General features: G+C 41.8%; 1 protein-coding gene across 1 annotated transcript in view; it reads left to right on the top strand.

The window, feature by feature from the left end:
* Nucleotides 1-4,266: 4,266 nt before the first annotated feature.
* Nucleotides 4,267-24,295, top strand: part of LOC139340021 (aryl hydrocarbon receptor-like) — a 34,936-nt gene continuing 14,907 nt past the window's right edge. The window contains exons 1-3 of the mRNA XM_070975573.1: nt 4,267-4,423; nt 7,672-7,859; nt 22,668-22,777. Coding sequence (XP_070831674.1) covers nt 4,383-4,423; nt 7,672-7,859; nt 22,668-22,777 — 339 coding nt within the window. The 5' untranslated portion in view covers nt 4,267-4,382. The remainder of the gene's footprint in view (nt 4,424-7,671; nt 7,860-22,667; nt 22,778-24,295) is intronic.

Below are 24,295 nucleotides of genomic sequence, written 5' to 3'. Positions count from 1 at the left end.
GCTTGAGTGAGGCTGAAAATGTTTGTATTTTCTAATTTGTAGTATTAATAAATACTGTACAGTGGGCTGTACTATTTATCCACTTTTGACATCATTAATAGATTATCAGTGTTCCATGCAACCTTTTTGTATCTTGCATTGAATATTTTGAGCAATGATGAAAAAGAAGAACACAAATTCATGAAAAAAAAAAAAAAAGATAATAGTATTAACAACAATGTCATATTACAGTCAAAACTGTAAAATCCTAATGTGGGTTAGGGTTAGAATAACCCATCGGTCATCGTTACGACCTGACCTACACACATGCACACAACAAATCATGTGTCCAGCATGCATCTGACACTGACAGTTGTTCCATGCACACTTTGAGCAACAAATAGGTAATATGTCAGGTTGTGGGTTCATCAGCTTATCAGTGCTTCACGCCTCAAGTCGCAAAAAAATCTAATCTCTATATCAGGCTGACGAGTAAATATCAGGAACCACTAACCACACGCATCAATGTGTTAAGTCATGCTTGTACAGCCGTGTGTATAGATCCACCTAAAACTTGACTTGAACATTTAAGTATTTGCTTTACAAAAAAAACTCAAAAATTGTTTGTACTTAATTATCCATCATATTATTTTACAAAAAGTGAAAAATAGTACACTTGCAAGCAACTATACTGTGGTCCAAGCACCCTGTGAAGCCGAGAGGTCACCGACCTGAAGAGACCAGGGAGCCAAGAACATCACTTTTTAAGGCGTTAACAGGTGGAATGACATGCCGCATGTTACATGCGTGTTGGTTTCAGCTGAATCAGCTGAGCTCTCTGCTGAGTGCATGTCTGCCCTGCAGGCCGGCAGGATGACCTTGACTAGCAGACAGACCAAAGAGACCACAGCTCTCTTTCTTCCTTGTTCTGTTGGGCTCAGAGCATGAAAAACACATTTACAGCTGTGGTGGAGTCTGTCCTGTGGGACAGAAACACTCCACTGCATGCTGGTAGCTGCAAAGCCAGCTGTAGCACAAACTCAGTGCTGCTTTCATGGGCCAGACCATATTTACCTCTGGCATCTGTTTGGCAATTTATTTCCTGCAGAACAACACACACCCTCACAATACTTCATGAGGTCCATCAAAGATGTTCTGAATTTTTTTCTTTCTTTTATCAAAATCCCAAACATCATTGTTTTTAATTAAGTAAATAATCTTTTTGTTTTGACACAGGTATTACTGTAAGCTTTCAGTTTTGCTCCTGACACCTGATTTTCAATATTTTGATGAGAGGATGAAGCCGAACGCAGAAACATCATCCTGAAAAGGAGGAATGGTATGCTTTACGAGTGAAACACTAATGGAGTCGACAACAACCTGTCAGCATGTTGGCCTAGCTTTCGTTGTACATGTGTTATGCAGGTCTTCAGCACCATAGGGGATCTGATCTGGTCATGTGACTCAGTGTATGTGTTTCCATTGCTGAACTTCTGGACATATCTGTCTGTGTCTGCATCTCTGTTTTCACACAATCTGATAAGATACTGTACATGCTCATAGTGCTCAGCTCAGAAACAAAGCCAGGATTTTAGTACAGTCAAGTCATGACTCCATGTCCCCCTTAAGAATTCCTTAATTTAAAAAATATGTATTTGAATAATTCATGTTTGATTTCTCTATACCTCTTAAGTTATATTGCCTATCATTATTATTTCCCAACATTATGGTGTAAATGTTGTTTTGGATTCAGTGTATAAAGTTGGTGGTTAATCAAATTCGTGGCTTGTTAATTTATTTACATTAATATTATCATTGACAGGATTTTCTGTGTCCTGCTTTAAATCACTAAATTGTTGTAACTTTAGACTGTATTTCACTGAAAGTCCAAATGAAAACACCTCTTGGCTGTCAAATATAATACCAATGTGTTTTTTAAATGTCTCATTAATCGCGTTATAATCTTAAAAAGAAGAAAAATGTATTTCATCTCAGGGGTTGGTGTGTCGGTGTCTGTGTTTGACTGACAGCAGCTGGCAGGCTGAGCTTCAGCATGGGAACGTGAGCCAAATAAACAAACTTGAACTGCAGCTGACATGTAATGGGCAGACGTGGGCTGCTGGCCTGCTGTCAGTGTTCTGCCTCTGATAGAACAGTGATGTTTTTGCTTTGTGCCAGGGGTGGGGAACCTTTTTCCTGTCAAAGGCCATTTCAATTTTCATAACATCCTCTGAGGGCCATACTAAATTATTGAACACATATAGCCCACTGACCTCTAATGCGATGGCTGGAACTGCTCCCCCTCCTATCAAACTCAGCAGTATTCCCACACACAAAACGGCTTGTTTAGCAGAATTAGTTCTGTCTGTTGTTTCATCAGAAGAAATGATGAAGGAAATGTGCCATATCAGAGACCAGCGATTTGACTGTGTCTGGTTCTAGCAGCTCCACAGCAGCAACAAGGCACACCTTCACAAATCCTCCTTCTGAATGAGCTATTACCTCGCAGATCATAATAATAATTATATTCTCTGTGAGCTATATATATTTTCAGCTGAGGGAACATGTTATATATGCAAACTCTGTGTAACTGGATGAAGCCGTGTGATTACAGTTGTGCAGACTGAATGCATTGTGTTGTGGTTTTCTTGCCACAGGAGCCCACATGCAGTCAGTTGGTGAGTCATATTTTCCCCTTTGCTTCAGGTAATATTAACACTTTAACAGCAGTTCATCCAGACACTGAAAGAATGATAAAGGCACAATAGCTACAGAGCACTTTGGATTGTGTTTGTATGCTCAGCCCTGATTTGCTTGTATTGCAGCTAATAGAATGCCATTTAGAAAACTGATTAGTCTATTTGTATTTATCACAGATAATATTCAGTAAATAAAAAGTATTTCACATTGATTTGGCAAAAACCTAAAGTGATTTCCAAGTGTCCTTCAGTATGGGACAGTGTTAGACACCTACATACTGCTCCTGAGTATAATGTTTAAATTAAAGAGCTTGAAAATGTGCATCAAATACTTCTCTTACCTACAGCTCCAAATGGCTGAACCCAGCCCTGCGCTTATCCTTGACAAATGTGTCAAGTGCATTTCATTCTTCAAAACCATTTTCATAGTTCATTTAGATTTATTCCTGCACTGTTTACACCCACATTTTCCTTCTAGTATAGCCTTCTTCTGCCCTGCCTTTGCTGGCAGTGGATTTCAGAGCTCTTCCTCAGAAAACAGCTGCCTGCAGTGATCAAAAATGGCACGATGAAAGCAGTGAGAGTGAACCAAAGCAACGAACAATGAGCTGAACCTGTTTACCCTGTCACATTGTTTCCACATTCTCACTTGATGCATTGGAATTACAAACAGATGGATTATAATTGCTTTAAATGATCCTTTAATTAAGACTACTGCTGTTTTTTCCACTCCTCGTTGTTTTTTGCCTCATGATCATTACTGCCTGCAGCTTCTTCTCCTTTCCCACCTCATCAACCGGCTGAGATGCAGGTAAACACCCACAGAGCTCTTTCCAATGCAAAAATGAATTCACTTACATTATTTAGAAGTCTAACCCCTGACCCACATTCAGCACGGGCCACTGCAGGCTCAACATAAACCTCCATCTCGCATCTGCGCGCTGATTGGACGGCGGGACTCGCTCGGGAACGCGCCGCCGTGCACACGCTCGGTCTGTGTTTCCAGGAGACTCTCCCACGGGCGCGCGCGTGCCTCTTGCCCCGTGCTGTCATTTATAAATGACCGTTTGAGCGCGCGCCCGTCAAAAAAAAAATCTGTGTCGGGCGTGCCCGCCAATGGAATGCGCGCACCCGCGGAGCCCTTTGCAGCCTGTGTCCGGCGCTAATTGGAGAGCAGCTCTGATGTAGATGTTAAGATGTAGATACTTGAAGCTTTTGCTGCTTTATTTGAAGTTGTCTGCTTGTATTTCTGACCTGGAGACATGAGGAGGAGGATTTGTCTGCAGAAAGCTTCTTCTCTGATAATCTCATCCTTTTTTTCTTCATGAGGATGAAAACTCAGCATCGCCTTTTTACTTGGAAGTTCATCTTTCCGTAAAGCTGGTGGGTCAGCTGTTCGGTTATTTTTCTCAGCGGGTCGGATTCTGCTGCGTCACTTGTTTTTTTTGGTACAGATTTAGATTGAAACTCCATAAAAAAAACGAGGATAAAGACGTCTGGTCCACCCAACTCATTTCATTGGGCGGCTGGTGGTTGTTTTTTGGGTTTTGTATTTGATTTTCCAGATTTTTTTTATTTTATTTTTTTTACAGCCTTGATCTGGAGGATTATAGCAGAATATTGTTGGTGGCTTACATGTAGCGGAGAAAGAGGCTCTGTCTATTTCTGTGGGATTCATCAGAGGCTTATATAAGAAGAGCCGTCATGTATGCAGGACGCAAGAGGAGAAAACCAGTCCAGAGAGCGTAAGTTCGTTTGATTTAGATTTTTTTATTCTGTCAACTCCAAGATCATTCACTGAAAATGGCCTCTTAAAGTAAACCTGGCGAGCTTCTATGAACTTTCTAAATGCACAAACCTGCGACAAGCGCGAGCAGCTCCGTACAACATTTAAGAAACCAGTTTCTGAATCGATGTGCAAAGATTTTTCTTCAACATTTCCCTTTCTTCCTTATTCAAATTTATTTCAACGCACCTGCCAGATGACTCATAGGATATTTGATGAGGTTCTGCTCTGACATATCCATGATGGAAATGCGTAAAAGTGCGCTGGAAATGTGCAGGCTCGCCTTAATGCCTGCGGATTACTGCAGGCCTGAAACTGCGGCCTCATTTTAACCTTCAGCACTCTTTCGTTTTTATTAGAGAGATATTTTGGCACAGTTCTGGAAATAAACCATAAGAAGTGCAATTAAATTTTATTACTCCCCATTTTTTTTATTTCTTATTTCACTGACTCACTGGGACTCATTCAGGGTGTTGCGCCATTTTCTGTCAAAACGCCCTTCAGAGGATCAGAGGAACCGTTTTTTTTTTCTAGTTCGGTCGTTTTGATTGTTTAGGATATCTAATGTTTACGTTTTGTTAATAAAATAATGGATTTATTAGACCTTTATTGTTTATTAAATCTTAAAATTAATAAACGTTTCAGTTTCTGTCCTTAATGGCTCTTTTTTTAATTATTATCAAATCGATATTTTTAAGGCTGAATGACTCCTACGATTTAATTTAAAAACACAAACATTTGATTTAATCCTCCGCAGCAGTGATGAGAGGGTCCAAATGGAGTGATGTGGTAAACAGTGAGCAGCTGCAGCAGGATAACTGTTTTGGTGTCACATCAGTCATGCAGCGTCAAACTGACGCCATTTCTCTGCCAATGGAAAACACAAAGTCAAACACTGAAGAAAAAAGCAGACAAATGCAGTCCGATCGTCTTTGTCCTGTGATGGGATCCCATGTGAGTGACTTCAGAATACTGTGCAGTGCTAGTGCTCGTCAAGAAATGGTGTCTCTGCTGCAGGTTCGGCTTCACTCATGAAGTCATATTCGATCATCATAATTCATGGATCAACCTGTGTGTGAAACATGTTATAGGCTGTGAGACTGCTCCACTTCAAATGCTTTAATCTGGGAGAATTTTAAGGCCCAAGCAGATCTGATAATTCCTAAAAAGGAGACTGAGCGTCTGCAAACAGAATTTAGTAAAATCCCCATAATCCTTTGTGATGAGGCAGATTCAGGAGAGACTAACTATAGGTGACATACTTCTGCTCACAGAGATGCTCAGATGTGAGTGAGTGGATGAGGAGGCAGAGCAGGAACGGCATGAAGGTGCAGGCCATGGCAGGTTTTTCATGGAGACACATGTTATTATGACGCTTTGATAGTTACTGTATTGATTGCTTGGTTGCAGTTTTCCCGATCCAAAGAGTTCCTGCTGCTCTGCTCACTGTGTTTCCCTAGCATTGTAAATCATGGCTCTGTTTATTTATTTCTATTCATAAACACATAGAAATGACGATGATCCCATCCTAATCAATCAACAGTGATTCCATTATGAGCATGGTGAGAGCTCTCTGCCAGTTTCCAGTTTCCAGTCTGATCTCTGAAATATCCAGAATGACCAATGTTGGGCTCTAATAAGCAGGCTGTGGACTCCTCACTTATCACACATAGTTTATATGACTTCACGCCATCATAGAGACTGAACAGTTCATAGACAAAACAGAAAATCTGTGCATTTATTATCATGAAATTAATTGTTTAATAAAGCAGTATAGAGGTATGCATCCACACACACACACACACACACACACACACACACACCTCTCAGGTTATTCCTGATGTGACTCTGGTTTGTTGGTTTAAACCCAACAAGTAAAGACAAGAGAGGAAGAGGTAAAGACAAGCAGAGGAGAAAATCTGCAGCAGGAATGGTTTTTTATTTGTGGGTTTTTTTTTTTTTTGCTTATCTTACTAATCATCAAATGTATGTTGAGATCTCTTGCAGGGTCCCAGACTCCATGCAGTGAGCTGGCATAGCCTGTGCATAGTCAGCAACATAACAGCTAATTAAAGGTGAAGAACCTTTACAAAGCAACCTGTGACAATCATTCAACTGAATATGCATGTAACAGGATGAATGAATGGAGAATAGGTATCAAACACCAATAATGACAACAGGTGGGTTAAAAAATAGCAAAGTAAGAATAAATGCCACAGTCTGTACAGACAGACCGGACTCTCTGTATGGAATGCTGCGGTTTCCTGAGCAGTTTTGTGTGTTGGCCTGCAGAAATGTGGCCACTTCCATCAACACTGCAGTCTGAACAGAGCAAAGTTCAGGGTTTGACGACAGAAAGTCATTGTTTCTGCCGTTGCTGCCGCTTCATAAATGTTCCTTTAATAGTTTGTTTTTATTTTTCCTCCATTTTCAAACACATTTAACTACCAATAGTATATCATCCAAAATATCAGTAAAAATATGCACTTTTCATCATTTGAAATTATTTGGATTCTGTTTTGATCAATTTAATTCTCATATTTATGTGTCATATTTATGTGTAATGTGTATGTGTGTGTGTATACGGTATATATATCGTATACACACACACACACACATATATATATATATGAAATTGAAATATGAATATGAAATTGTTGTGCATCACTGTCAGTCATTTCCTGCTAAGTTGCAGTTTATACAATACTGGTCCTTTGATGACGCAGTTCTTATAAAATTTGTCAGAATAATTTCACAAAGGGCAAATGAATTTTGAGCCAAAATCAACAGGCTGTCAAGTAAAGATGATGTTGGTTAAAAAAACAAATACATGAAAAATAACACACACACACACACACACACACACACAAAGAATAAAAAAAAAGAAAAAAAAATGCTGTTATCATTTGCAGTACTACAGAGTTATTTATAACAAAATTTTGCAAAATGCTTGTTAAAAATTTAACATTCCCTTTCTAACTTTGTTTTACACACACACACACACACACACACACACACACACACACACACAAAACAGGTGTATCATCCCAAGAAATTGTTGTTAAAACCCCTAAATGTGGAGTATCAGATTGAAAAATGTATTTGCTCAAACATCTGTGGTGGTGGGGGGGCCCTCCAGGTGGTGGTCTCTGAACGAAAGCTGATGAATTTGTCGTGAGCTCTTTCTCCATCTATCATGTTCATCAGGGTGAAGCAGCCACCAGCTGAAGGAGCCAAGTCCAACCCGTCCAAACGGCATCGAGACAGGTTGAACGGGGAGCTGGAGCGGCTGGCCAGCCTGCTGCCGTTCCCTGAGGAGGTCACCGCCAGTCTGGACAAACTCTCCATCCTCCGCCTGAGCGTCAGCTACCTGCGAGCCAAGAACTTCTTCTCTGGTAAGTTTACGAGTCAAGAGAAGTGAATCATTACTGCTTGGTTGGTGCTTTGAATGACTCTCAAATGCCCCACACATGGCTTTTGTTCTGTGTTGTGACAAACCTGCGACTCTGCTCGTTCATCATATCTAACATGATGCATTTGTTTGCTACTAGGTTGACTTTTGCATAAGAACAGCTCCATGGACACATTGATCACGTCTGTCACATAAACCTGTTTCCAATTAGTGCGACAGTTATGGGAAATCATCTCGTTTGCTATGAAACTCAGTGAAGATCGATATCAAATTAATGAACCCCAGCAGACAGAGGCTGAGCGCAGGGTGGAAGTGCCAGCCCGGCTCCATCACGAGCAGCATCAATCCCACAGTGCTCTTCACATTCTCAATCAGTGCAGCTTACAGTGAACAGCAGTGGAAGAGGGAGTGAGTGTAGTAGTTCTTTCTTGGTCACAGTCACTGCATGCAGCTGTGATTCAAAGTGCTGCTAGAGAGAACCAGAACTTACAGGTTCAGGTCCCCAAGTGAGAAAACATCTTTCAAAAACACCCTGACATTGACTGTGATAAGGCAGTTCCCAAAAATCCAGCCCTACAACATACGTGACAGCAGGCCTGCCCGGGCTTCACTTCATTTGTCTAGACAGGCTGATAAATTGATGCATGGTAATAACATTGTCCTCCAATTTTTAGTGGCCTTCAACAAAAAACATTTTTCAACAGCCCAAGACTGTTACTGAGGGTGAGACGTCAGTGCTTTCAGCAGAGTTAGGCTGGAAGGGCTGGACAGCATACACACACATATGTGCACAGCAGAGATTACAGTACAAATAAAAATGATAATGGAATTAATGACATTAATGGACTAGATGTATTGTGTAACATGAGCTCTGCCATGCTCGAAAACTTTCATGGGATCTTTAGCTTTTTGATTGTGAACAAATGAATTGTCGTTTGGCTTTGAAAGACTTTGAAAGTGCTGCAATGGAAAAACTCATTGATCACAGGATGTGAACCTTTGACTGTTTCCCTCTCTTGTTTTATTTTATTTTTGTTGTGCTCCTTTGAGGAAGTTAAGCCAGCAGTGTCCTCCTGATTCCACAGTTTAAATCAGCCAACTGAACACGCATGAAAGTGACACTCATTCATCATCACTTAACTTTGTAAATGACGATTGTTCTTTTAAAGCTCCAGTGTGTAAGATTTATGGGGATCTACTGACAGATCATGGAAGAAGTGGAATATAATATTCCTAAATGTGTTTTTCTTAGTGTATATTCACCTGAAAATAATGCTCTTTGTGTTTTTGTTATCTTAGAATGAGCTCTCTTGGTCTTTATGTTTATATGGCATTTTTTGCCAGCTTCTCAGCCACTGTAGGTTTCCCTCCATGCTTGGAAAGGGAGTGAGGTGAGGGGTGTTCTGTTGGTTGTAATCTGCAACATTTCTGCTAGGTGCCTCTAAATCTTACACACTGGTCCTTGTAGCAATAGTGATACCCAAAATGAGCGCAGCTCTTTAGCGCTAGGCTGCCTTAAGTAGGGCCCATGGACCAAAGTTTGGGACTTATGGTTCGATGGATTCTGCCAGATATTTCCTTATTCATTGTTTTTCATAATCTTAGCATAGCAGGCAGAGTTACACTTTGCACATAATTCAGCTAGTTAATGGAACTAGATTAGGGGTAGTATCATTTTGCATCTTACCAGTACATCTCAGTGGGTGTTTGTTCTTGGCCTGTGGCCCACCATTAAGCTGCAGTTTTGGCCCTCTAAGGGATAAAAAAAAATTGTTTCGTGTATGAAAGACAAGTGAGTGACGAATTTAAAGTTTAAAGTGGATGGCTGTTTGCAAATGCCCTCGATTTTTGCTTTGGTCCCTCCAACCATTAGCAGAATGTCACAACAGTCGAGTTGCTCACTCTGTATTTGTGCTGGATGTGTTTGCCCACATCTCAAGGCTCATCTCATCAACCACACATGTGGAGACCACCACACCAAGAGGAGAGCAACCAGCCGCTGGCTTATTCAGATGATTTCCTCTGAGGGAAAGGCCCTCAATATTTCATTGAAACCCATTGTATGTGTGTGTGACATCACTTATTCGAGGATTAGGAGATGGAGCTTTGCCTGGTGTCCATTAAAACTGAACGCCAAAGCGTCGCAAAGCGTCGCACACCAACGGATGGATGTGTATGCTCTTCTCAACCATACAGAGTGGAGACATTGTTATTTTAGGCGCTGATCTTTCAAAGAGAATGCTGCAATGCGGCCATCAGATGCTCTTGAAGCATGAATAATTGAGAGAAACCCTGGAGTTTAAAGAATTTATGAAATGGAGGCAGAGCAATGTTTGTTTAAGGCAGCGGCTCTGAGATGGCTGTTTGGGGTGAGACGGACAGGATACAGCACGGGTGATCTGCGTTTCAGACGGGTGGAGACAATGCATTTCATGTTTTTATTTTGTGTGTGTGTGTGTGTGTGACTGCTTGCTTCATATGTTGTGTATATGTAGAGGCCCTGAAGTCACAAAGTGAAGCCCACACTTCGTCTGAAGCCATTTTTTCCTGCTGACAAATGTCAATTATCACCATTTTATCAGTAGATGTTATGTTCATTGTTCCCATTCAACAACATATGGAAGTATTCGCTGGCTATTCGGCCTGTCAGAGTGAATTATTGATAGTGGATTTCAGTACCAATAGGTCAAAGTGTAGCCAGTGAACAAACCCTGCTGTCCAACTGCATTAGCCTACTTCCTGGACAGTCTCTAAGTAATTAACGAGCTCAGGGCTCTTACATTAAGGAAGCAGCTCCACAGAGAGAAAGCTCTGTGGACCCTGGGGGCCCATCTCCCCAGGCTGCCCCTGTGGTCAGCCATAAATTGTTGTTTGTAAACACAGCAAATCCTGCTTGTCAAAGGCATCTGTAAGTGGGTGGTCTGTGGAGCGATGACTTAGCTCCAGTGCACTCTGGGAACGCTGCTGTTGCTTTAACGCTCGGCTGTTTGCAGCTCCGCTCGGATGTGTTTAGACGTCACCTGCATGAAATATTAAAATGCCTTACAGTTGGACTGTGCTGTGGAGCATGCCTTGCTGATACTGTATCTCTTTTAAAAAAGTCATTTCAGTGAGGTTTGCTGTTTGGAGTGAGTTGTACTCAAACACTCGTGGTCATGACTGTGCGTCTAATTGAATATGTCGACAGATCTGAACAAAGCTCAGACACAGCGAGGTTAATCTGGCTGACAGTATTATCCAGCCCAGCTGCCATCTTTGTTATTGTCAAGAGCTACAATTGGCTCGTCCCTGTCAGCCAGTCTGAAGAGAGGGGCGTTAACTCTCTTAAAACCAATAACACTGGGATCACCCTTCTCTGGGCGTGAGGCAGCTCTCAGCCCTAACAGCCATCTCCACAGCTGCTGTCTGCCTCTTGGATCATTTATGACAACAGAGCACTGCTAGATGATGAAGTAAATGTAGAATCAAATCTTGTCCCTGGAAGTGCTGTAGCCCCAGGTTGTAAGGTGACAGATGTGATGCCAACATATTCTGCAAGATTTACACCATGTTCCCAGCCTTTTTCTAACCTCTGCAGCGGGCCACAGCAGTGCTGTCACAGATAATGTGGTGCGGAGAATCAGTGATACGCCTGTTAGTACTCGTTTGCTCTCCCCTCTTTTTCCATGTGTGGGGTGAGTTTTCCAGTCGGTGTGTCAAATGTTGGTCCAGAGAGACATATCTCAGCAACAGATTGCCATAAAATTTGCTATTGAAATGTCTAATTCTCTAATCATCTTGCCAACTTCAGTCTCAAACTTTCCATTGACAAACGTTTTGTTCCGTGAAGTAACTAATGTCCTGATGGACATAGGTGTCAGTGAAAGCCAATATCTTCTCCTAAACAGTCCCTAAACCTCATGACATTTTCCATTGCGGTCAAGGAAAGCTGTGAAAGAGAACTCATCTGGAGTTAAGAAAAGATGCCGCAAAGAGATTCCAGCTGCTCTTACACCAGTGTAGTTATGTCACAGCAGATGTTGAATGGCGCATCGCTTTAAATGTTGCTGCCACGAGGAATGTGTGACGACATTATCTTCATTCCCAAACTAATGGACAGTGCAGTGTGCCCAATGCTGAAGGAAATAATAAAGAAACTGGAGAAACGCCTTCCCCTGACAGGGAATCATGGCTGACTGATCTGGGTCATTTCACTCAGTTAGGAATCTTCCAAAGTGAAAAACACTATTCTACCACAGCCATGGATTTGCTGAGCACGATCATGCTCTGCAGAGGATGAACGGCTCTTGTCCTCTTGTTCCACACCCAGGACAAACTTAAAGTTACATCTGCAAGGCACTTAATAGCCTTGATTTTGACATTTGTATACGTAGAAAAGCAGCTGCGATGTGAACAGCATTGTTCAAGTACCTGCGGCTCACAGCGCTCTGGAGGTGGTTGTTTTATTCTAAATGTTAAAGGTACACTTTGGAGGTTTTGACCACACATGGCTTCCCTCAACACTCACTGAAAGTGCAAGTTAACCTTTCCTCTTCTCTCTGGCCTATCCTGCTGACAGCTGCTCCAGCAGGTCAAGGTTTACTTCATTTTTCCTGAATTTGTGCATTTCCTGTAAGACATTCCATTCCAAAGGAAAGTAAAAGAAACTGGGGCAAAATTCAATAAATATCACACAGCATTCAATATTATCTCATGGGCTGCAGTATGTAGGACAGAATAGCCATTATGCTTTCTTTTAGTTGTTTGTTCCAGCAGATGAGCAATGGTCAGTGAGGATTGGTCCTGTGTGGACGCTGTGACGCCGTTTACGGTGGAGAGAATCCTGACAAGATCCTGGATGACACAACTAAGTCAATAAGGCTTCTCCTGGGTTTCTTGGGAGAGTCACGGTTGCCTTCAGCCAAATGGCTTGGTTGTCCTTTTCATTTTTCCTGCCCCCCTTCATTCACACCCTGTCCCCAGTGGTTCCCTCGTTTTTCTGAAAGGTCCCCTGAGTTTCAGAGGCAGAGAGCAAAAACCAAACCTGCCATCACGTGACTGCTGTTGCATAACCAGTGCCCTCGCAGATGCATGTCAGATGGTCGTTATTGTGTCCGTGGCTTCGGATAACGCCGTAGTTCACAGATCACAGTTTAAACCTGGAGTGGACAGGATATGAAATTATGATTAATCCTGTGATTTCATCATAGCAACATGCCTGCTGTTAAAGTGAACCGCAGCTCTTTCAGACACACTCTATTGTAAATATAGCTGGAGATTAGGAGGCATAATCCCTGTGACTGCAGAGGGATTCACTGTACTGTGGTTCGCTGTGCATTGCTGGACATAACACTGCTTCTCAAACAAGTTTGATGCACTTTACTTTTGATGCACATTATTTCAGAAAAATACCTGGAATATTTTAATAGGAGCGTGACTTTTTACCTTATTTCTACCAGCTTTTGATGTTTACATACATCATGAGCTTGGTCTGTACCAGCTCTATATGGAAAGTGTCCTGAGACAACTTCTGTTGTGATTTGGCGCTATACAAATAAATAAAATTGAATTGAAATTGAATCATGAGGTTGTAATGTTTCCTCCGGCCAGAGGACAAAATTCCACACAGTTTACTTTAAAGCTGCACTAATCAATATCTCTGTGTGAAGAATGTGCCATGAAAATGATCACCTGTCTCTGCAAAAAAATGACTCCAAATGAATGTGGCTCCGTGTCTGCTGGGTGTGTAAATTGGCAACAACTCACAAACCCTTAATGAAGTGGTCATATATAATTGTTATATTTATTTCCTGTTTGCACTGGCCAAAATACCAGTTATTGCATCTTTAAGTAAAGGCTTTTCATGGTCCTTTTATCACTAAACAGAACAGTGCACAGCTTGATAGTGTTTTAGGTTTAGGTTACTCAGAATGCTGTTGCTGTTAAACTGCTTTTTGACTCATATAACTGAATGTCGTGAACAGCGCGAAGCTGTAGTGTCTCCTGCTGACAGCGGACAGCCTTCAGCACAGATTACAATAAACATGGGCCCTTCTTGGTGAGGTGAGAACACAAGGGGGGAAAACAAGATTTGTGAGTATGCTCTCAACAGGTCTATGGTAATTAGATTAGATTCAGTTTTATTGTCATTGCACAGAGTACAGGTACAACAGAGACAACATAGCATTTAACTAGAATTTTTACAGAAACACTTCACCCAATTGTCTCTTGCTTTTGATAAGTTAGATTTATTTATTAGATGGACTTTATGGGTGAAACACTTTTGATTCTTTTGCTTTGCACAGCCTTTTAGTTCACATTTCGCCTTGATCTGCAAATCACAAGGAACAAAAGAACAACATGACGGGAGAGGACAAATTAATTTTTCACAAGTTTCCATATGGTAGACCATCATATCTATTATAAAAGCACCGGCTTAAAATGTCTTCCATTAATAGAGAGATGGCAAACATGGACCAGCACAGCACACACATTATGCAACTCCCCCCGGATCAGGACATGGATATAGAAAATGAATTATGTAAAACACGACTCCGACTCAAGTAGAATGTAGCTTTGTTGTACGCATGAAGTTAGTGCGTACACTGACAGTCGACTTATTTCATAGAAATTCGGGTAAAGTAGCATCTCTTGTCTTCCTTCAAAACGTCACTTAGCTGTTTTGTTTTGCAGCTGAATTAACATCATTAACATTAATAAATTCTAATTAGTTGTAATTGGTTCATCTGCAGAACATGTTGCTGTGTGCCTGAAAGAAAATGGAATTAATTCCCCCACATCACTGCATGACATGGCACGCATAGAACTGGCACACAGCTGGAGATATCTGTCAGAGCTGCAGTCGGACAATGTTTCTATAGCCTGCCGCCACCGCCGCCGCCGCTGCTGCTGCTCCAGGATTGGTTATGTAAGCTGTGTGGCTGTTGTGAAAATCTTGTGACATATCATGATACACATCACTGTTTCGCTTAGAATGGGAGCGATGATTTGTGATGTGAAATACCGCCTCCCCTCCCCCTCCTTCCTGTAGGTCACGTATCTGCACACCAATGAGAGGCAGAGCTATCTGGGCTACGTGGTCAGCAGTGGGTCATCCCTTCATGACGACCCTGCCTCCCCTCCCTCTGCCCGTCCTTCCCTCCGTCCTTCCCCTACAGGGCTTAACCCCATCCCCCTGCCCCGCTGATCACGATACAGCACAGCGAGGAATGCAGGCCACCAAAAGGAAAACCTGGTAATCAGTAATGACCCCTCCCCACTCTACTCCGCCCAAATCCTATCACTCCTCACCTCCTCCTCCCACCTCTCTGGATCGCTTCTCATAAGCAAATATGCACCATGTGATCTAGAAACCTCGGGAGACACGAAAGCAGCACAGGGTGCGTGCTTTCACCCTGCATTAGTGGCCGCGTGTTCATGTTCAGCCGCTCTATGTGTGCCTGCATGTGTGTGTTGCGTGCATCCATGTGTATGTTAGTGGATGTGGGGGTGGTATGTATGCATCGCGTGTTCATTTACTGCAGTGTTGGGGGGTGAAGGAGTTGAAACGTTCTATATTTACTCACTGCCATTCACTCTCTGGCAGAATAATTAACACACAAACACACTCACACACATACTATATGCATGCACTGGACTGTGTGTGGCTGCATGTGCACATGCTGACACACACGTTCAGTTTCCTGCTCTCAGTCCTGCACAGTGAGGGGACGGGAATATAAGCGGTGCTGCGCAGAAGTGAAATGTGGCTGGTTAACTTTCAGAGGTTGAAAGCTTTGTTCTGTCTTTGTCTTCTATGCGCTCAAGTACTGAACAACAGTACAGAACAACAGAACGTGACAATGTTTGCAGTTCATATCAACACAAAACCCTAAAATACGAAAGCTGTATTAGAAATTTCATATGTTTTTCCTTACTAAGACTGAATCATAGCACAGCAGCTGTAAATATAACAACTGGAAAAACAACTGTAGCAGCAGTAAATGTTGTCCAATGCACCAATAGCAAGTGAAAAGATAAATTCAAGTTACATTGTGATGAAAACAAATAGAAAAAAAAAAAAAAAAAAAGAGATGCAGTTCTATTTTGATTTACACAGCAGAAAACAGGAGTTGAATGTTCCATAGTCTCCCTTAAAACATAAGACTTCTTAAAGGACCAGTGTGTAGGATTTAGTGGTGAGGTTGCAGATTGCAACCAACTGAATACCCCCTGCCTTGATCTGCCTAAATCATACATAGTGGACTTTTAAGTGGTGAATTTAAGCTGCATGGCCTTCTCCTCATTTCAAGCTGACTCAGAAGCTGATTGTTGTGAAGAGTTATGGAGCCATAACAGATCAGAAAGTAACCCGTTAATCTTAATTTTGTTAATAATTCTTAATATTCTATTGAAATGACTAATTTGTCTAATATATTGATGCATTTTTACAAAGTCAAATGAAGCTATATCCTTCCAGAGAGGAACCTGGATACAGTGGTGCTTTAACACCTGATCCAGTTGTCTGACCGCTGTCTACTTTGCATTCTTGGCTCGAGTCACATAGTGGTTCGATATAACAACCAAAAATAAGAGAAAGAAAGAATGCACACGATGATCTGCATGTCAAATGTGGAGGATGAGCTCAGTATCTTTGAGTGACAAAGATAAAAGCCAGCAGACAGTCTTAACCTGCAGCAGTGTGCAACCAGACACCAGAACTGCTTCATCCTTAACTGTTAACCTGATTGGTTATATCTCACGGAGGAGGAGGAGTCAAACACAAACCAGGACAGAAGTCACAATGCAAGAATCAGTAAACAAGGAGGTGAATAATCAGGTTAGATCAAAAACAGGACAAGGTGTACATCCATGAAAACACTCTCTGAGGTAATGTGTTGGTGGGTGGCTGCTCTCTCAGCCCTCACAGTAAAAGTAGTTCTTTATGTTGCTCTCGCTCTCGCTGCCTGCAGCCTGACTGGGTGCTGGCATGGATCCAAAGTAAACTGCAACGCCACCACCTCCCTCCTGTACGAGCTGTGTGGGTGGGGCACGCCCACTAATCGTCAGCATTAATGCAGCGGCTGAGGATGTCCGACACCACGGGTCTCTGTCACCGCGGCCCGACACCACCCCCACCCCCCTCACCAGGCTTAATATGCTGGGTTAATGCTGTCCAAATATAGCACCGTTTCATGATTCAGATTCCTGCTATTGTTATCCCATGTGACCTGTCAGCACAGACACGCAATATGTGGTGTAAACAAACAAGTTAATTCTGACTTCCCTATGTGCTGCTCAGTGAAACACAAACAGTGGGTTATTATGCACTATTTTGATTGTTTTTAAGCTGATAACTTAATGAATCTATAAATAAAGATATTGCAATCCAGGACTACTACTACTAACACTACACACTGTGACACTGCAGCTTGTGTTCGTCAGTCATGGCAAAGCTTACTAAAGTCTGCACAACTTTGTCTAAAAATAACTCGGTAATGACCGATGAACTGGTGTCAGTTTTAACAGCAGCTCTGTGGTGTTAAGCAACATTTTATCCCAAATCTATCCTGTGATTAGATGCAAACACTTTGTTAAGTCTCTTTTGGCAGTGCCATGTGTGTGGGTTTTTTTTGTTATCAAGGGTATGCGGTGGCCTGTAACTGACTCAGGAAAGATGCCAGGATGGCATGTAGGGATTGGGCAGGAAATTAGAGCACAGAACATCGCCGCTAATCCTGTTGTAAATAGCATGATGAGACAAATCAAAAGTGGTCAACTATATGAGAAATATTTGCAGCGGGCTAAATGTTTTTGGGTAATTCCCTCTGTGAGGTAAAGCACAGCATACCCAGCCCAGGTCTGGCTCTCTGTGGAGCAGTGTCAGTCAGCTTTATGCTGGAGCCTCCATGATGAAGGCCAGGACCAGAGCCAAGCTAGCGTCTGGGTCACTGTGCCAGGACAGAAACTTTTGTCCTCTCAAAGTGTCAACAACTGGACCTCATTTGGTTTGGCGGGTCTGTGCAGTTCTTAAACTCTGTCGGCAAAGAACTGTATTTATGCTCTTGGAGGAAATGACAAAGCTGCCTGAATTATGTTTACTGGCAAAGTTTTTTCCAGGCCAAGAGGCACTTCTTGAAAACCTCTTGGTTTCAGCTGCATCACAGCCTTTAAGAGACAACATGCAATAAGAAAAATGCCTCCAAAGAGCAGCTGAAGTATGACAAACTGATTTTCAGGGTCACTGCTTTTTTGTCAGGTTTGATCTATCAAAAACGGGGCAGATACGTTAGCCCAGGGCCAACGTGGGGCCCAGGGACAGGAATTGGAATTGCAATTTGAATTCAGTCAACAACATCTGCAAGACTCAACTCTTTTCCTGAATCATGATGCAGATATGCAGAAAATATTCACCATCTCCAGAGACACGACACGGTGATCAAGTTTGTTATCCACTGCATAGTAATGAAAGGTCTTGAAAGCTGAATGTATTTGAATTCCTTCTATTTATGAGGTTAGATCAATGTACTAGTATTTAGAAAATTACTAAAAAGAATCTGAAAAGGGGCTGATTTTTATTTGAAACGTGACTAGATTTGTAATGATGATTTCACATCTTTTGGTTTAGTACTGAAAGATTCTTTCACATTCTGTTGTTTCTTTGATGTTTGATGTTTGATGAATGGTGTGATGCATTTCCATACAGGATTGACCGAATGTCTCCAAAATAGAAACCATTACACGTTAAGGTGGAGATTCTGCTGTAACCTTTACAAAAGCTCAGTATGCAGTAGGTCTAACCAGATTTTTCAAGACGTTTTCCTCAGGAGATGGTGGGGACCTAAAGCAGAGCTGAAGGAGAATGTGACTATGAATGAATATTTGACTCAGGTTGACCAGGGGGCCACTCCAAATGAATGATAATGTTACTCCAGAACTGCTGGATGTGTAAATAAGCAGCTGTTTGCTAACAGGTTCACCATGTCAGCTTTGTTTGAACTGCTTCCAATCATTGTATTGTTTGAAATGAGAACCTGTCAGCTTTAGTTTCAGCATTAAAGAGTTGTAGCAAAGATATGTTTGCCCTCCAAACCCACATGTGAAACCTGAACTCTGCTTTTAAGTTAATTTCAACCTTTATAGCCAACCAATGTAGGTGGAAAGATCTGGACACAGAAGTTATTGGGGCCCGTCTGTTCGTGTCGTATCGGGTCCCTTCAGTGCTTGGATGTATACTGTTTGTTGTCAAATAACTTTAGCCTCATTATGCAGAGCTAAGCATGTTTGGGAAAGCCAAGCTGTTCTATTCAGTTCACTGGAAACGCCTCTGGGTGGTTGCTGGAGCGCTATTATGCCACATGTATGTGATGGCAGTGGGAATGTAAATTTTTCATTATGTACACTTGTGCCCACTGAAGCTTGATAACAAGATCTGTTCTTTGTCCTCCTCTGGCCATTCAAGAGGCTTTGTGTTGGCCCACTTTTTCTGGCTGGATGATGCTACGCTGCTGTGTACCTGTGGTTTCTGATGTGTAACACAGTGCAGCTGCAACACACAAACACAGCTGCTGACAAAAGGTGACAAATCTTTGTTACAGCCCTTGTTTTCTCATTATTAGGAAACAATAGTCAAAAGAGTTTGATCTTGACATGAGCCACTGTCACTGGATGAAATCATGCAGGATTCCATCATGTTGTCATCTTAAAGCAGCAGGCATCACTGCCAGAGACTGACCTTTAGTCATTGTAGCTGCACCTGCAGCCAAACTGAACAGCTCATAATATTCCTGTTGCACAAGTGATTGGTAAATAAATAATAATAATAATAATGATCACCAAATAATAATTTGGGGATTTGACTTTGGTATCACAAGTGAGGAAACTGAGCTGCTCCGTGACTTCTTCAGTCTGTGACATAAAGGCAGCGTAACTGCCAATGAGTACTTTACTTGTCTTTTTCTTTTTTGGCATTATAGATGTCCTCTGAAATCTGTGTCCCCTTTCATAGAATATGTTACTGCTATAAACTACACAGTCTGGACATGTTTAAAATGCACTTCCGGCAGTTGGTATCCAAAAATGTATAAATAAATAAATGATTTAAATCTAAAATATACTGCCCAGTTTTCTGCTAATATTAATGCATGCGTGTGAGACTATACATAAATTCAACAGTAACTGTGGAAGAGCAGCTAAAGCGGATTTTGGAGTCAGTTAATATTTATGTATGTGTTTTTTTTTTGTTACTTTTAAGAAGGACCTTTTTACAGTACATGCTTTCTATTCTTTTTGTTAGCATTTGGGCTGTAAATGAATGAAAATGGCCCATTGCAATGTCCCAGAGCCCAAGGTTACCATCAGATTACCTATTTAATCTGAGCTATGGTGCAAAACTCCAGAATATATACGGATCGTTTTCTGTTTCTGTTGATTCATTCATCTTACATTTGTCTTCTTTATGTGTGAAAGCTGATCATGGAGACAGACAGCAAACAAAGAGAGACCTCACTCATGACGCCATGTGTTTACAAGCTGTCCACTCACCAATTAGCGTTTTTTTTTTTTTTTCCACCTGTGAGCTGCTCCTGCATTTCTATGTGGGGCAAGAACGCCACACTCTATCACATCTAGCATCTGTGATGCATTGCGAGCGCCATTTCCTCACCAGTATGTTGGATTATGTCACACATTGTTCTCAGCGGCCCTCGTAAATCCGGTCCATGATGTCCGCATGGGAATAAGGTCAGGGGTGTCCCACCAAAGCACCGTCTCGTGTGAAGTACAAGCTACATCAGACTCCCCACACAAAGCCCATATGGTATCCAGTGTCTGCTCTGACACTCCTAGCTCTGCCCCACCCCTCAGATGGACTCCTTATTAACCTCCTTTGCAGACAACAAAAGACCTGACCCAGAACCCAGTCACCCAATCATGTCATACATCACCTACAGGGTCAGAGGTCATCACGGGTCACAGCACGATGCTCCTGCAGGGGTCAGAGATTAATGTGCTTGACCACTGCTCTCTTTCTTGCAACATCACCGCAGCTCATCATCTCACATTATAGAAATAACACATGATTATGATAATGTGAGCTGCAATGAACAATTTATCTTATTAGCAGCAATTAACTGATAATCTCTTGACAGCTGTTGATGTTTTCAGACAGTCTATCCAAAAGTTACCAAAGCAATGTTTCAAACAGCCTTCAGACTGACCAACAGTCCAAATACTACAAATACTCAGTGTCATCAGGAAAGGTTGATGGGATGATTATCTTATTATTATTATCATAGCTTGCTGTATACATATGCACTTTTTACTTGTGATCATGACTTTAATATCTCACTTTATCAAGGTTCATTTGGAACAGTTTGTACATAATTATGATTAGTGGAGCCCCTCATATTTGTATATTGGGCCCCTTGCTTTGCTTTTCTCAATACCATGATCAAACTCATCCACCAATCACAGTTTTGGGTGCAAAGAGAAATTCAGTGGATATGAAGCTGCTATATGAAATGCAATAAAATGAAGTATTATGCTCAAATCTCTGATGAATCAAGATGTCTCTGTGATGTCTGTGGTCGTGCCCATTTGCTTCAGATGTGCAAATTCTATCCAAAGCTTAATCTACAAGTTCACCAGTGAACATTTTTGTCGTCTGATCCTTTGAATGTGACATAAAACTCTGGAAAACATATACCATAAATCGAAATCTAATTTTTTTCTACTCGAGCAGTGGCCCCTCCGCTTACTCAGGCCATCAGCCCCTCACACGCCTTGGACACCTGAGCTGGATGGATGGCAGGAAAAAAGTTATGATGTCATGCTGGGAAAAAGGAAAATCCCATTAGGATGAGAACAGCTGGGGCCACCAGCCAATGAGCTGGGACGCAAAGGGGACAGGGGGAGGACAGGGGGAGGAGCAGGGGGAGCTCTGATGCCGTATCGGAGAGGAGCAGGAGGGGCAGTAAAGTGTAAATATAGTGATGTCTGAAGGAGCTATGGTCTCATCTCTACAGCATTATGTTTGGCACACATGTGAAACCTGGACACACAAAGTACTCATTGTTTGACTATGCATGAACAAGTGTGTTTGTTTGCCAAACAGTCAGGAATATGTAACTTTACAGAGTGGTGTTGCCTATGTTCAGGGTCAGTCCTCGTATGAACAAACTGAGCATAACACTCTAATAACAGTTATCTAAATGGACTTGGAATGGAATATATGCGGTTACTGTCAGATCGGGCAAAGAAAAGCAGGAGATACTCACATTTGAGAAGCTGAAACTAGGTCAAAGTCTACAGTTATGCCTAGAAAAATGATTCATTGATTATCATCAAAATGATGTAGTTTGTGAAATGATACAATGGTGTTGAGGATGTCAGACACTAATCTGCATTCACTTCAGTCAATCTAAGTATCTACAGTATATCAAACAGTATACAGTACATTAAAGTGTGCAGTGTTGTACAGCTTGAAGACTGCAGAGCTTCTTAGGAAACAACAACAAATTTTCTGTTCTGATGTTTATCACTGTGCTGATGTCATAAAAATCATGATATAAACAGGTTAGACAAAATAAAAGGTCTGGATTTGTTTGAATTAGACTTTCAGATTGCATATGATGAATGTTTAATGAGCTGGGATCGGGTGTGCATGCAGCATCTAGTGTTCTAAACATACTGTAAGGCAATCTGACAGTCACAGCAGTGCTTTGCAAACATTACCACAGGAGTAAACCCCTCTGCCTCTCCCCACCTCCACCTCCACCTCCACCTCCCTCCCGCTCCACCTCTCTCTCTACAGTCACCCTGAAAAGTCAGAACGGAGTGACTCCAGCAGGCGTGAATGATGACGACAGCAAAACAGCAGGCGCGGTGGAGACCAAGATTCCTGAAGGTGATCTTTTGCTGCAGGTCAGTATTGAAGCTGCATTGACTGGTATTTTCTTTCTGTTTGTCTCCATGCACAATATGTTTTATCTGTACTCAAACCCTCCAGTTTCCAAACAGTCACCCAGATCAATATGTTCAGTATGTTTTTAGGGAAAACTGTTGATGTGCAGCTGCACTGATTTAATTTGTGTGTCTGGACCATTCTTGTTGTTGTTGTTGTTGTTGTTGTTGTTGTTGTTGTTGTTGTTGTTGTTGTTGTTGTTGTTTTCTTCCTGGCAAGTGCCCAGAATCTCTTTAGGCCAATGACAGAGGCCCAGGGCAGCTTACGACTAAATACTCCGACCGGCACAGCCTCGTGAAACATTAGTCTACTTTTTTTAGTGGAGGTAGTCCACTGCTCACCTGGTGGATGAAACGCGTGGCTGGGACTAATCTGAATGTAACCTAAAGAGTTATATGTATGTATTATATGTAGATCAAATTTGAAGAAATGATCATCACTGTCATCCAAGAGGAAGTTTTTGTTTGTGTGGGGCTTTTTTTTACAACTTGGATCATATTTCTGTCAGTCTGGAAATCATTCCTGTCACATTTAAAGGAGTAGTTCAACACTGTGGGAAATTGGATATCCAGATATCCAATTGTTCGTTAGCTTGTCACGGAGCAGCTCAGTTTCAGCATAAAAACTGAAAGCATGCAAAAAAGGTGCCTATTTGTTTTGTTACCTTAAGTTCTGTCCAGAGGAACCAAATGATGCAGGACTCCAGGATGTCCTTGTTGTCAGGTGTGTTTTTGCCTTTGGACAGTCAGGTTAGCTTTTTCTTTCCTCTCTCCAACTTTTATGCTAAACTAAGCTAAATGGCTGCTAGCTGTGAGGGTGATATCAATCGTTTCATTTAGTCCAACATGAGAGTGAATGAGCATAGCTCTCCGAATGTTGAACTTTTTTCTTTAACACACCAATTTAATTGAGTCCAGCAGTTTGGAAGGCCATTGCTCTTTCAACCTGACAGTAACCCAGTACAGAAGTCGAGCCTGTAAAGAAATGGTTTTGCCAGCTTGGTGTTGAAGAACTAGACTGGCACAGAGCCCAGACCTAAACCCAGCCAACATCTTTGGGCAACAAGTTGTCCAAACGAAATGACAAAATATGTTGTTTGTCTATGGCCGAGAGGACGATGTGTTTTCTGATCTGATGCCCCAGTCAGCAGGACAGTATTGTTTTTCTGCATCTGCCAAACTATTACACATCACTGCTGAAGAATAAACGTGTTTTATGACATGACAGTGCTGTGGTTAATGTTTGGTTAGGTTTTAGTACTAAATTGACTGCTTGAATGTGAAAAATACTTAACTTTGGGATAAGGTTAGGGAGCGATTGTTGGCTGGAAACAGGAAACTCTACAACTCTACAAAATTTCTATGGCCACTAGAGGGCGGTGTCACTTGAACATAAACATTTGTCATTTAGGGGCACTTGATACAATAACTGGAGCTGTGGATCTGAACTGAAACGCCGACTGTGAGCGAGGCTTTAAC

The sequence above is a fragment of the Chaetodon trifascialis genome, chromosome 12 (assembly GCF_039877785.1).
Source record: "Chaetodon trifascialis isolate fChaTrf1 chromosome 12, fChaTrf1.hap1, whole genome shotgun sequence".
In the NCBI taxonomy this organism is placed as follows: Eukaryota; Metazoa; Chordata; class Actinopteri; order Chaetodontiformes; family Chaetodontidae; genus Chaetodon; species Chaetodon trifascialis.
This window is presented reverse-complemented; position numbering and strand designations above follow the sequence as displayed.